This window comes from Ceratocystis lukuohia (assembly GCF_044167205.1).
Source record: "Ceratocystis lukuohia strain C4212 chromosome Unknown Supercontig2_pilon, whole genome shotgun sequence".
NCBI lineage: Eukaryota > Fungi > Ascomycota > Sordariomycetes > Microascales > Ceratocystidaceae > Ceratocystis > Ceratocystis lukuohia.
The window spans coordinates 2,812,354-2,824,641 of NW_027263521.1; the positions used below are offsets into that span (position 1 = coordinate 2,812,354).

The 12,288-nt window shown below is 47.9% G+C and overlaps 2 protein-coding genes across 2 annotated transcripts; one reads left to right on the forward strand and one right to left on the reverse strand.

Moving 5' to 3' along the window:
* Nucleotides 1-513: 513 nt before the first annotated feature.
* HOO65_020698 (Maf-like protein C3G6.03c) lies at nt 514-1,424 on the reverse strand (the record flags this gene model as incomplete). The annotated part of the gene is made up of 2 exons (XM_071006979.1): nt 514-1,137; nt 1,230-1,424. 2 exons carry the CDS (start codon nt 1,422-1,424, stop codon nt 514-516), a joined length of 819 nt encoding a protein of 272 aa, XP_070861336.1.
* A 1,728-nt stretch (nt 1,425-3,152) lies between these two features.
* On the forward strand, nt 3,153-5,802 carry HOO65_020699 (sh3 domain-containing protein; the record flags this gene model as incomplete). Its single annotated transcript, XM_071006457.1, has 4 exons — nt 3,153-3,372; nt 3,442-3,983; nt 4,532-4,778; nt 4,892-5,802. The coding sequence occupies 4 exons, from the start codon at nt 3,153-3,155 to the stop codon at nt 5,800-5,802; spliced, it is 1,920 nt and encodes a 639-aa protein (XP_070861337.1).
* Nucleotides 5,803-12,288: the final 6,486 nt, after the last annotated feature.

Genomic DNA, 12,288 nt, shown 5'->3' on the forward strand with positions numbered 1-12,288 from the left:
GAGTTGTGTAGAGAAAATGGCCTTGTTGTAGAGCTCGCCAAATTGATACCACGATGCGAATGGTGTTTTAAGCTTGTATTATGCACAAGGGGTTGGTACTACTGTTAAAGGGAAAGGCGCCTTATCGGGGTTATGCAGCAAGACGGTGAAGATGAGCCCCACTATATTTAGCTATGTTCGAGGCGATTCTTAGTAAATCCCACCATTATATCAGATACTTAGTACAGGCTCTTTCGTAATGTACTACAGCACTTTCAGCGTGAAGCAAAATACAAGGAGTAATACCCGGAGCATTTGTGATGCTGTTTGTGATGCTGTTAATGTAGAAGTCAGAATAAACATTGCCCTGTGTTGGTATCAAAGCTTTGTGGACAGCTTGCTCGTGTGCCAGACATCAGTAGCCTAGATGAGAAAAGGCAGAGTATAGTATGTCTTTTTGCCAGACATCATGATGCATATCCTCTCATACAGCATTGCCGCGTCCGTGGAAAGGACTTATGAACCGAGCGACAACTATTCTTCTTCCTCATCATCTGAGCGGTGGCCCTGTTTGAAAATCACCTTTTCTGCCATAGCCAACACTCGTCGCACTGGCAGACCTACGACGTTGTCGACACTTCCATCCACCTTGTCTACTAGAATCATGCCCCCCATGCCCTGAATAGCATAGCCACCAGCCTTGTCCACGCCCTCGCCAGTCTTAACGTAAGCCTCAATCACATCGTCGGGGAGCCCGTCATCTTCTGGCGCAAACCACACCTTGGTCTCCTCGGTGTGCGTCTCGATTTCGTAGCCGGGGTGTTGGGCATCCTCGCGGGGTGCCATCACACAGACGCTAGTCAGCACGGAATGGAACTCGGTGTCTCGCAGCAGCTTGAGCATGCGGATGTGATCGGCCTCGTTACGTGGCTTCTCAATGATGCGTCCATCGCGTGAGACAATAATGGTATCAGCAGCAATTAGAATTGTGGGATCAGCCAAACTCGAGTCCGCCTCGCCCTCGGAAATAATAGTTTGGTAGACATCTAGCGCCTTTTGGGTAGCAGTGGCCGTAACGTATTCATGCGCAGTATGTGTCGATTTCTCAATGTTTTCGGGCTTCGACGATGGCCGAATCTCAAGGCCCGTGAGACCAATCTATTTGTATATCAATGTAGATGTTAGCGGTCCAGTCTTGCAGCTTCACGAAGCTTTGGTGTTATATTAAGCCACCAAGTGGTCACATTCACCTGGCTAAGAAGAGCGCGGCGGCGGGGGGAAGCAGACGCTAGAATCAATCTCTGACCACGCAGGTGCATGATAATAGGGATTTTCAATAACGGCGGCCCACGGCGCATGGGAGACTTCTGGCCCTGTGGTGACGAGGTAGGCTTTTTCTCGTCATCCTCCAAGTCAATAAGGGTTTGTTTTTCGGGGTCGCTCATGGCTCCAAGATGGTTATAATCGATTGTAAGCAGCGGCAATTAGGAAGAAGGCTATGGGTGTAGTTCTGGCGGTTTTAACGACTGGAGATGGAATAAATGTTGGCGGGCTTGTATTGTTGAAGCAAGCTCAATAAGCTTTGATGAGCTGGAACCGCCGGCCTGTTCATGGCTAACTGCGCCCCACAGGACATGTCAAGGTAGCTAGCTAGCTACATAACTCTATGATGACTAAATCATTGTCTTAAAAACTCAGGGCTGGGAAAACTTTCTGTGATACAGCTCTAGAGGCTGTGAGTAGTATAGTTCTAGGCTACAAGTCCGCGGGCTTTCGAGGGGCAGGAATTTCAACGCCCATAGAGAGCGTGTCGATATGCAGAGCTTCAGGGCCTCTTCATGGTAGTCATTACTCGCTGGTGAGAATCTCTCGGTTAATATTCGGCTAATATCACATCGATTGATAGTCTCCAGCTGGATAAAGACCACATTTCCGTCTAGCCCAGCTAACTAATGCGAATAGGGATCATGGGCTAAACATTTCCCAATCTTAACCACTAAGATACTAACCAGCTGCTAGCACTCGTAGCTGACCAACACTCTTCACCAGCTACCAAGGGGCGAGCATCTATCACGAGAGCCCAGTCAAGCAACCCAACACCAACATGGAGTTTGAGTTATGGATTTTTAGGAGACTTTCTGTGTCTGTGGATGAAGCTAGCCTTGCAGGGTATAGTGCAAAACTGCGAAAGATAACGAGCGCCATTTCTACATAAATACTCCGCATCAAACGCCCGGTTTCCTAGGAGCACAATAAGACAACTGTAGGTATCCCTACTCATGCCAATTTAAGCTTCCTCAACCATTGACACGGGGTGTTTCATAGTCCATGCAAACAAGCACAAGCCCTGTTATCGGCTACGTCATGCTGGATAGCGGAGTCTTTACATGATACGGGGCTTTTATACCCAGATATAGGCAGCTGTCCTCCTAACTACTACTGGGGCATACAGCGTACAGCAATGTATGCAAGCCTGTTCAGCTGATGAATGGACATATTCAGACCAGGAAGACGACGGATAAAAAAAGAAGAGCTGTGTCTCTTGTGTTGAGGGTATGCCTATCTGCGCCTTCGCGCCCGAGTACAAGGATAGGAAGGAACACAGGAGGGTAGTACTAGTAGCAGCACTTCTGCGGAAAGCAAGCATCGAGCATCGAGAGCAGCATTTAGGCAGCGTGCGCGCTGGACTAGCCTGTAGCGCTACTAGACTCTCCCCCCACGTGGGACAGGGCATGGGCAGTGAGGGTAGAAGACAGAAGAAGCTCCTCAAGGCTTGATAACTCTTCGCTATGGCTCCTCTAGTCCGCTATTTGCTCCCATATTACATCTTGATAACCAGCGTCGCCCGATACATAAGAGTGCTTAGGTAATATTTGTCCTCGTTATTGCATGCCTTTTCCGTTCAACTATGAGAGTCTTCGCCTTATCTCTATTTCCCTCTTTTTACCATCTTATCCTCGTCACCCATCCTCAGTATCCTTTTTAGAAGGCATGAAAACTCTGTCTTCCCCTCGACAGCCCTCTCTCGAACTACTGCCTTTCTTCAGCTACTACCTGTATCATCACATCTTGATCTGGCAGGCCCCTTCTATGAACTTCTGCCTCATTTCTATAGTCCCACATAACGATAGCGCCAGTAAATCAGGGGCCCGTCAATACTAATCACTATAACCATGGATCAGATAGCTGATCTCATCCTCACGCCTTTCCGTGATATCGTTGAAAAGGGCCGCGCCGCAGTTGATGTTGCGGGCAGTGGCCACCCGGAAATGGCAAAGGCTGCCCAAAGTCTAATTAAGGAGGGCGGGAGGGCCTTGAAACGCATCGAGCCGCAGTGCCAACGCCACGCCGATGAGTTTGGCACTAGTTTTGTCGATGCTGTCAAGGCAAGCGGTGAGAACTCTCCTAATCCTACTGTACAACGCGCAAATGTGTGAGGCACGTTCTCTAACTTTGTAGCAGACGATATTGCCGCCTTCCGTACTGAGCTTAACGACCTACTTTGGGAATTCGACGACTACACTGAATTAGATCACTTCGATGTTTCTAAATACACTGAGCTTCAGCAAGCTTCGAGGCAGGCTGCTCCTCGAATCTATGATATACTGATGCGCATGCGCATAGAACCACTAGCTAACAGGCCCATATCCATTTATGGCGGCTCATCAAATGACAATGGATCAATGAACGCTTTCCCGCACTTGGGCATATCCACGACCAATGACGAAACAGACACAAACAATTCATTTGTACCGTCGCCACATCCCCATAATACAGCTACCGGTCATTCGCACCAAAGATCGACCGCATCAGTTTCTCAACTAGATGCCATAGGTATTCACCATCAAAAGCCTCAGGGTATAGCACTCAACCCGGAGGCTATACCCCAGCCACAAACATCACATTTCCAGCTAGCACCTGCGGTGCCATTGTCCCAACCCTCAGCACCAGCGCCTCCTGAACCACCCTCGGAAAACCCATGGGATATCAGTTTAAAGCCTGGTGTAGGGCAAGCACCAGGAGTTAAGGTGGCCTCGCCAGTTCCTGATACATCGCCTCTCCCGGCATTGCCTAGCTCTTTAGTTAAAACCTGCTCTCACCCTTGCCCTGCAGTCAACCAGCCGCGGTCGGATTCGACCATGTCTCCTACATGTTCTCACCCTCTAACATCGACTAATTTATCGGAAACTCGTAATCCAGGGCCTGAGCTGTCTACTATACTACCTAAATCCGGGCAACATCCTCTAGCAACCAATCCCTATAGTTTAGGTCAGGCTAGACATTCTCACGATCCAGATTTTGTAGCATCCCCGGTCTCTACAGCTTATGATGGGGCGGCTTCTACCGACTCTGCATCCGGGGCTACCACCGCATCGCGGGTTCATGTCCCTCCTACTACTGCCCCGAAGGCGAACCTATTCAGTCAGATTCTCAATCACAAGCTTTGCCCTCCCACCACTTTCTCCCTGAGGCATTGACTTCACAGCATTTAAGCGCTAGCAACTCGGGCAGCTCCCAGGCATTCATAGTGTCTATGAGTGATGCTTCACAGGTAGTGTTTGATGATGGCCCAATTCCTATAGAAACTGAAAGCCCCACTCAACAAAGCTCTTCGTCTGCTCTAATCGGGCCCAATTCCAAAGCCTACAATCCCGTGCGTATCACCAACGACTCTTCATACCACATCTTTAAAGGCTTTTGCAAAGGGGCAAGAGCTGTCCTTAATGGCGAAGAGAGTATCACGCCAATTCGGAAAAAAACTCTTACGGGCTCTCGTGTGGTAGCCAGATGCATACACTGTATGTTTGAGCTTGACTACGAAGATGTAAAACATGACCACAATAATGACGGCAAGTAGACCTTGTAAAGCACCATGCCAACTTCGATAGATAATACTAACACGCAAGCATAGATCGTGGCAACTTCACTTTCGGCGACATGGGGTTCCGGCCTCGTCTGCTGCAAAAGAGTCATGTTGCGACACGCCGCAACGATGAACAGTTCTACGCATGCTTGATTTGTGTGGACTTGGAGCAAACTGTCGAAGAAAGCGATGCGACAATCTTCTTTACTCAGAATGACCTCTTGAGCCACCTGTCTCGACACCCCCGACCTTTCCCGGATATTGACAAGCTAAAAATTGTTCAATCGCCAACTGTCCCCGAGGACTTGATAAACAACTATGATCTGCACGTCAAGAGCCCTCAGGCCATTTCTTTGACTGTTGAGAAAGCAGAGGAGATCAGTAACATGCCAACTGCAATCTGCAAGGAAACTATCAAAAGCATATACGGCATGCGAACACTCAACGATCATACGCCAGTATTTGAAATGGCAGAAGGTGCTCGCATCGTTGGAATAGAATTTCTAGAGAGGTATGAGGGTGAATGGTGCATGGGATACCACGACAACCGCTATGCCTCCTTCCCGTTTGACGTAGTCCGCCTTGAGCCGCCCCCAGCAGGCCAGATCCAACGCAAATCAACGAGTACAGTGCAAGCCGTTGCACGATGGAAGTTTACCCCACGAATCAAAGGCAAGAACGACTGGCTCACGTTCAACAAGGGCGATCTTATCAGCAACATTGCGTTTGTGTCGCCCAACCACTGGTGCTGGAGCGGGACAAACTCCAAAGGGAAATGGGGATTGTTCCTAGCCTCACATGTTGATCCAACCTCGATAAAAGAGAGAGCGATGACGGGAGATTCGCTCAGTAGTGCCACCTCGGGAAATTCCCCGCCGACAAGAGCGAGCGGAATTTTCGGACTCTTCACGCCAAAGAAGAAAACGGACAGGAAATCGCCATTACCGCTGGCCTGGTGAATCACGACGGGGACAGAAGGTTGGTAGCAGTTTACTCTCCCACTTCTTAGTGCATAATACGTAGACACGATATTACTAGCGACCAAGTCCTGACGGTCTAGACTGCGTGACCCCTCCCTCTCCCGTCATCATATCCTCAAGCCTATGCCATAGCCTAGGTCATAGACACTAGCACAGGAAAATCAGTAGATTTGCGAATGAAGAGATGCTGAACACTAGCCACAACGTCTGTGTGCTGCGGCCAGAGTCCGTGCCCAGGTGACATTTTTGGCGAAGCTGGCTCTATTCCCTCTAGGTGTAGACTAGCAATTGGGGCTTTATTTGGCGATAAATAAGTGATCTTCTAAGGCTCCCAAGGCCCTAACGAATGGATGACGATATGCAACAAGGGCGGGGTCAACTCAATTATCTCATCCCTTCCCAGAAGCCTCTAGCAACGAGTGTTGGGCACAATTAGAAAGTCATACTGAGGCCGCTACGGTAAAGAATAGCACAGCCAGTATGCCCCAGGAATACGAACGGACTTTTAATTACTTGTCCTACTATTTCGTAAGAAGGCTAGCCCCGTTCCCATTTCAGCTTTAGCTCTGCGGGAGCAAGCTTACTCTCGTCTGTCCGTCTTTCTTTCCCACGGGCCAGCATAAACGAAAGGACACATGACAGAAAGTACGAAATAGCATTCGCATTCTACAGCATAACACTTACGACACCACCTACGGAATACTATCCATACAAAGGCCCGCAAAGTCGCACTGGCTCTTTCTTAATTTCATTCTTGTCCTCCAGCCCCACTGCCCGGGACACGACACAGGCTGGCGCGTGCGGCGTCCCTCCATCAACAAGATGTTACTTGTTCTGTGACTTTTGCTTTTGTTTCTCCCACTTGCTTCGTTACCCTCAATGCGCACTGCCAGCCGACTCGGCCACCAGCTGGTCAGTGAGGCTGTTTTGTCCATAATTCTTGGGGCGCTTGGCCTGGTCCCTGGCCAAAGCTGCGCACTTTTTCCTTTCCTCTTCATTTAAAGGTTTGGTACAGACACACAGTAGCCTTTCGAAAGGTCTCTTCCCCCATACAGAGACCAAGTCCGAGATTAGCCAGTTACTGACACAAGAAAGCGGATCCAAACGAAGCCGAGGGCTCCGCCGAGGGAGAGAAGCCTTGAGTTTAAGTTAGGAAGTGGGGTGATTGGGAAGGAGTTAACTTGGTTTGTATTGTAGATAACCGAAGGCAAAGTATTGGTAAGATGGCTAGTGTTGGCAATGAAACATTTCTCAACCAAATCCAAAAGTATCTAGGGCGTCTTGGTAACAAGCCATTTCAAATTGACAAGCTCGTACACAATATAATAGGGTTATCACATAACCCTAAGTCTTACTTTCTCACCGGACGTCAGAGTAATCTACTTCAACACCACTCGTCAAGTACCCATTGACGATCAGTGCGCTACACGGACTCATATTGCGGTCCTATCTCTAAACCTCCGCCTCCACGCCAACTCTTGAATGTCATGCGAGCTATTCTCCACATGGGCAATGTAGACTATCCTATCCCTCTTTTCCCTCTACCCCCCTCCCTCTTGTCCGTCTTCTTGTCCTCATGACCTCCCCCATCTGTTTTTGTCCGTGTTTATTCTTTCGTTGTTTTATGCTTTCTTTTTACTTGCTTGTCCTCATAGCCTCCGTCATCAGCATTACATTATGCCCTGCCCAACTAGGGCCACACGGGCAAAATGCAACACTATGTGTGTAGTGGCTAAATAAGGACAACACCTCGCTCATTAGAGCTGGCTTGATTTGGGGACAGCAAGTGTCGGTGTATGTGTATTGGGATTGTCGTAAGCGCTATTTAGCGGAAAAACAAACCACAAGTAAGATAAGTTTTTGTATTGACTGAAACAGTACCGCACTACGCCGCCTGCGTGCGGAACATGACCAACTGGCTGAGACTGAGACCGAGCCCGAGACTGTGCAACTCAGGCCAACGCAAACATGCGATTGGCAATGGGAGCCTCTCCAAAACTGACTGGGCTCTGTACTCTGGCTATAGCCCTGCCTGCCCTCTTCTCCCTGCCATAGTGTTTCTTGCTGTCTAGCCACGTGCTAGCTCTCGTCTGGTCCTACCGCACTCGCACTGCTCTTGTCGTTCGCTGCCTTTTCTTTCTTTTTTTTTCTTGTATTTTATTACCTGGCATTCTTTTCCGTGTATGCCATACACATGCCACTCTCCTCGTGTTTTCTCGCCGCTCCATCGTTGATTGAAAACGAAATTGCTGGCGCATCATTGAAGTAGCTGAGAACAAGAGATTGTGAGAGGAGGCACGGCAAGCCAGTCGATAAATGTCTAGCTAATTTTCTTATTTAATAGCGAGGAGAAATGTCTGACTTTAAAGGGAGGGAGGATGCTACAGCCCTCATAGATCAGTGCGCGCACTTACAGGCAACGCCAGCTATCACCTTAGTTGGGCGCATATTCCACGAGTTGCTGGCGGCTAGCTGCTGCCCGTGAATAGTGTGAACAACGCCATGGTTGCATTTGAGGTGTCTGACGCATACTAGTTGAGATTTATGTTGCAAGCAAGCAGGCGAGATATCGGTACTTGGGCTCCAGACGCCATCTCTGGTTAATGGCACGAACAAAGGGGTTTTCAGCGATTCTAACACTGGGTTCTTTTGTCACACAAGGAAAGCTTGCATCCAAGGACAATCCTATGTTAGCAGCATTCTCCTTTAACCCACCCAAGCTTGCTCTTTTGGCCACTGGATGTCTTGTGCCTGTAAATCACGAGAATCTACAGCTGTCATGGATATCTCTCTACCCTCAACGGGATGTTGCGAAGTCACAGCTTAGGTAGGTACTTGCTAAAAGTTGCGAGTAAAGCTAGGCAAGTACCCATCTCCCACAACAAAACCAAGGGCAACTTCCTCACCCGAAAACAAGACAAACGGAAAAGCTTCCTTCCTGTTATATTTCATGGCTGACGCGTTTTTTTCTTTTTCAACTGAAAAATTATTCTTGCTCTTTCCATCTCCTTTCCAAGTTCGCTTCTTCTTTGGCACTGCTCTCTCATACTCGCACAGCCAAAGACATCATGAGCAATCAACACCACAACATCGTCAAGGTAACAGAGCTCAACCTTATCGTTAAGCCCAGAGAAAAAGGCCTTCGGGCCAAGCAAAGCTATACTACTGACCCTGCCGCCGTAGTACAGGTTTCTAGCACTGATTAGCTGCGTGGTTGTCGCTTCCCTTCTCTTCACAACTAATGGCCCTCTCTAAAAGCGAAGCGCAGAAGAAGAAGAAAAAAGATCCATCTCAAGACCTTGGTCGTGTCCAATCTGCTGCCTATGTTACCCCAGTACGCATAGCGTCAATGCTGTTGGATTCTCAGGCTGCCGCATCAACCTTTTTATTTTTCGCCATGATACAAGGTGCTGGCCTAACAGCACGGCCCGCACTGCATCATATGCTTGAAATGAAATCTTCGCTCGCTTTCCTTTGCCTCTCCCCTTCGCAGCGTAGCGGGTCAACGCTCCTTTGTTTCTATTCACTGAGACCCGCATCACTCGTCATGGAGTTTGAAGACCTGCTGTTTCAACTCTTCAAACTCCGCCCTTGGTTCTGCATAAGACCTAAAAGAGAATATTTCGACAACGGCTGTACTGCATGCTACGTTCAAGGTGTTGCATTTTGCTGTCTCAATGGGTTGGTCGGCGGCTGCTTACTGATAGCCTCTTCAACCCCTGTCCTTGCTCCTGTGAGAATGCAGATCCTTGCTAATACTATGCCTTCTTTAGGTCTTTGCCTGTCTTGCCAGACGGACGCCTGACATCCTTGTCCTTCCTCCATTGTGTCCTTTGAGTTCCTATTTCATGCTCTTAGCTTCGCAGACCAAGACAAGATTGTGCGGCTTTGTTAAGTTGTTATCGCAAGCAATTTGAACATACAGATATCAGTGTGTTTTATATTGCAGTCAAACTAGCCGCACACGTACATCTCTGAGGTCTATGGCACAATCAATGGCTTCAAGCATGGACAGCTGGTTTTATCTGCTTATAGGTATGTCTTTGTGTACAGACGTACATCCGGGGGCCTCTCTAAACCGCGTAGAGACAGCATGCGATGTACTCATCCTTCTATGCAGGGAGGCAGGCTTGTTTCTACTTACTATGGCTTCTGTCCCAAGTCCTAGCCTCTGGCTTACTAAGAGGCGGGATACACTCATTGCGCCCAGAAAATCAAACTGCAAAAGCGTAGAAGAAATATGGGCGCATAGTCTTTTTCTTGGCCACCGGCACGATCTAGTCTGGCCTACGTCTAGACTAGGAAACGGCTGTCTATGGCCTCGTCTACCGGTTCCTCTCTGCACCCCCTTCGTCCCTTCTTTCCCCCAGTTCCGTTTCTTGCTCTTTTCTCCGCCACCCTTCTCCATTCAAAGAAGCCAGACTAAATGGTTACGTGTGACAGGATAAATTCTGAGAATAAGCAAACACCAGAAAGATGGTAAAAAGAAAAGAAAAGCAAAAAAAAAAAAAGCAAGTCACTCTGTATCTGTACTAAGCCTGAACTTGCACGACACTAAAATGTTGCCCTTAGACTTCAGTCGGTCTTTTTGCAATGCATCATAATACTACATAAAAGCATCCTACGTCGGCTTGCGCATCTCTTGTTCTATTATTCACCTCTTTTGCTTGGCATTCATTCCTCTGCTTGGATATCCAACCCAGCATGGGTGGGGTGGGCCTTTGGCCAGGGAAGAAAGAAAACAAGGGCCTGATGTGACTGACGATGGGGCGCCACCCGTAATATGGTAAACAAGCATGCTCTTTTTTTGGCCTGTCTGAAAAATACCCAAGTCACAAGCTTCGACATCGTTCTCATCGAACGTTCCCTACTCATTCGTCTCGTGACATTCAGATGGTTAAGAAGGGTGTAGAGGGATATTCCGACATCATCGCCCTCAAAAACAAAGCAGCCAAAGTTTCAACCTAGAACAAGCCATCCCCCCCCCCCCGGTACAAACTTAACTGAACTTAACCTGGTCATTTTAATGGCCTACGGCTCAAAAGCTCACAGCAAGCAGGCTAGCAAGCAGTCTAAGCCCATCATGGCCCACAGTTACCTCCCTGTCAGACGAGAACACCAAGACCACTTTCTTAGGCCAAGACCAAGCAGTGCTCAGAATAACCAGACCAAGAGCCAAATCAAGTTTGGCGTACAGGTGAAGCAAAGCTCGAGCAAACTTGGACATCATGGCACACGAGTTTTCCTTTTTTTTCTCTTTCTTTTATCCGTTTTAACCAGCTATTATAGGCGTTTAGCATTTTCCTGCTCTTTCTTCTTCCCTTTCTTTTTTCCCTGTCGAAGCAGGGCCTATTCTGCGTCGCAGACAATAAGTGATAAAGTTCTTTCATGTTCTTACACAATCTGAGCAAGCAAAGCTCGGCTGGTCGGCGCGCGCTGTCTTGTCCGCTAGAAATGAAGCTTGACGAATACGCGCTTGTCTTGTTTCGAGTTTTCCACGCCGCATCTTATACGTAGGCGTGCTGTTTCTGTATTCAACTTTAGGACAGCTTATTAGCCAGCTAATTGAATGCCTGTGCTATATGTTTGCTATTCTAGGCTACTTTTTGCTTGACACCCCTAACTCACTAACATGCACAAGGCCAAGGTCTCGGGTTGTTTAGTGCCATCTTGACTTAAGGATTCAGGTTCCCTTTGAGCTTCGGCTAGCCACCAAGAGATAAATCTTCGTCCGATAGGCCTTTTTGAGCGCTGGCTAGAGGCTTTGTTGCTGGCCCAAGAGCAACAGCAAGGGGAAAGAAAGGCTAGCCTTGCGTCCATGTTTGTCTTCGCCACCTCCCTCTACTCGATTTAGCCAACCACTTAGGGTTTTGATGGCTCTTGTCTTTTTTCCTTGATTTTGTGTCGTCATAATCCGGCACTGAGAGAGGCTACTTTCGTGGATTGCCACTCCTACGCAAACCATTGTCATCAAGGGCTTTGCTAGTATAGAGCAACAACAAAACAACTCTTCTGACCGTTCAGTCTGGTGTTTTTCTTCTCTTCTTTACACCTTTTTCTGGCATAAGAACTGTCCTATTTCTGCTTAGCGAGAACGAGGGCAATTTCTTGTGTATTTTTTTCTTCTTTCTTTTTTTCCCATCACTTTTATTTTATTTTATTTTCTTACTGCTGCGTCTAGTTTATTATTGCATTGCGCCCCTCCCCCCCAGATTTCTATTTTTTTGTACTAGCCATTTCTCTTTGATTTTATTTCTTTTATTTTATTCCTTCATTTGTTTTTTCTTTCTCTTTATTTGGTTCCTTTTTTTCTTCTTTCTTTTCCTTTATTTCCTCTAATTCCTTGGGAGCCGCATATAGCACAAGCTCGAACCAAGCACAAACCATCAAATTACTTCCTTATAAACCATTTGCGCCGCTGCGACCTCTTTGGCCTCACTCGTCCACGGCCTCTCTCTTTTCCTT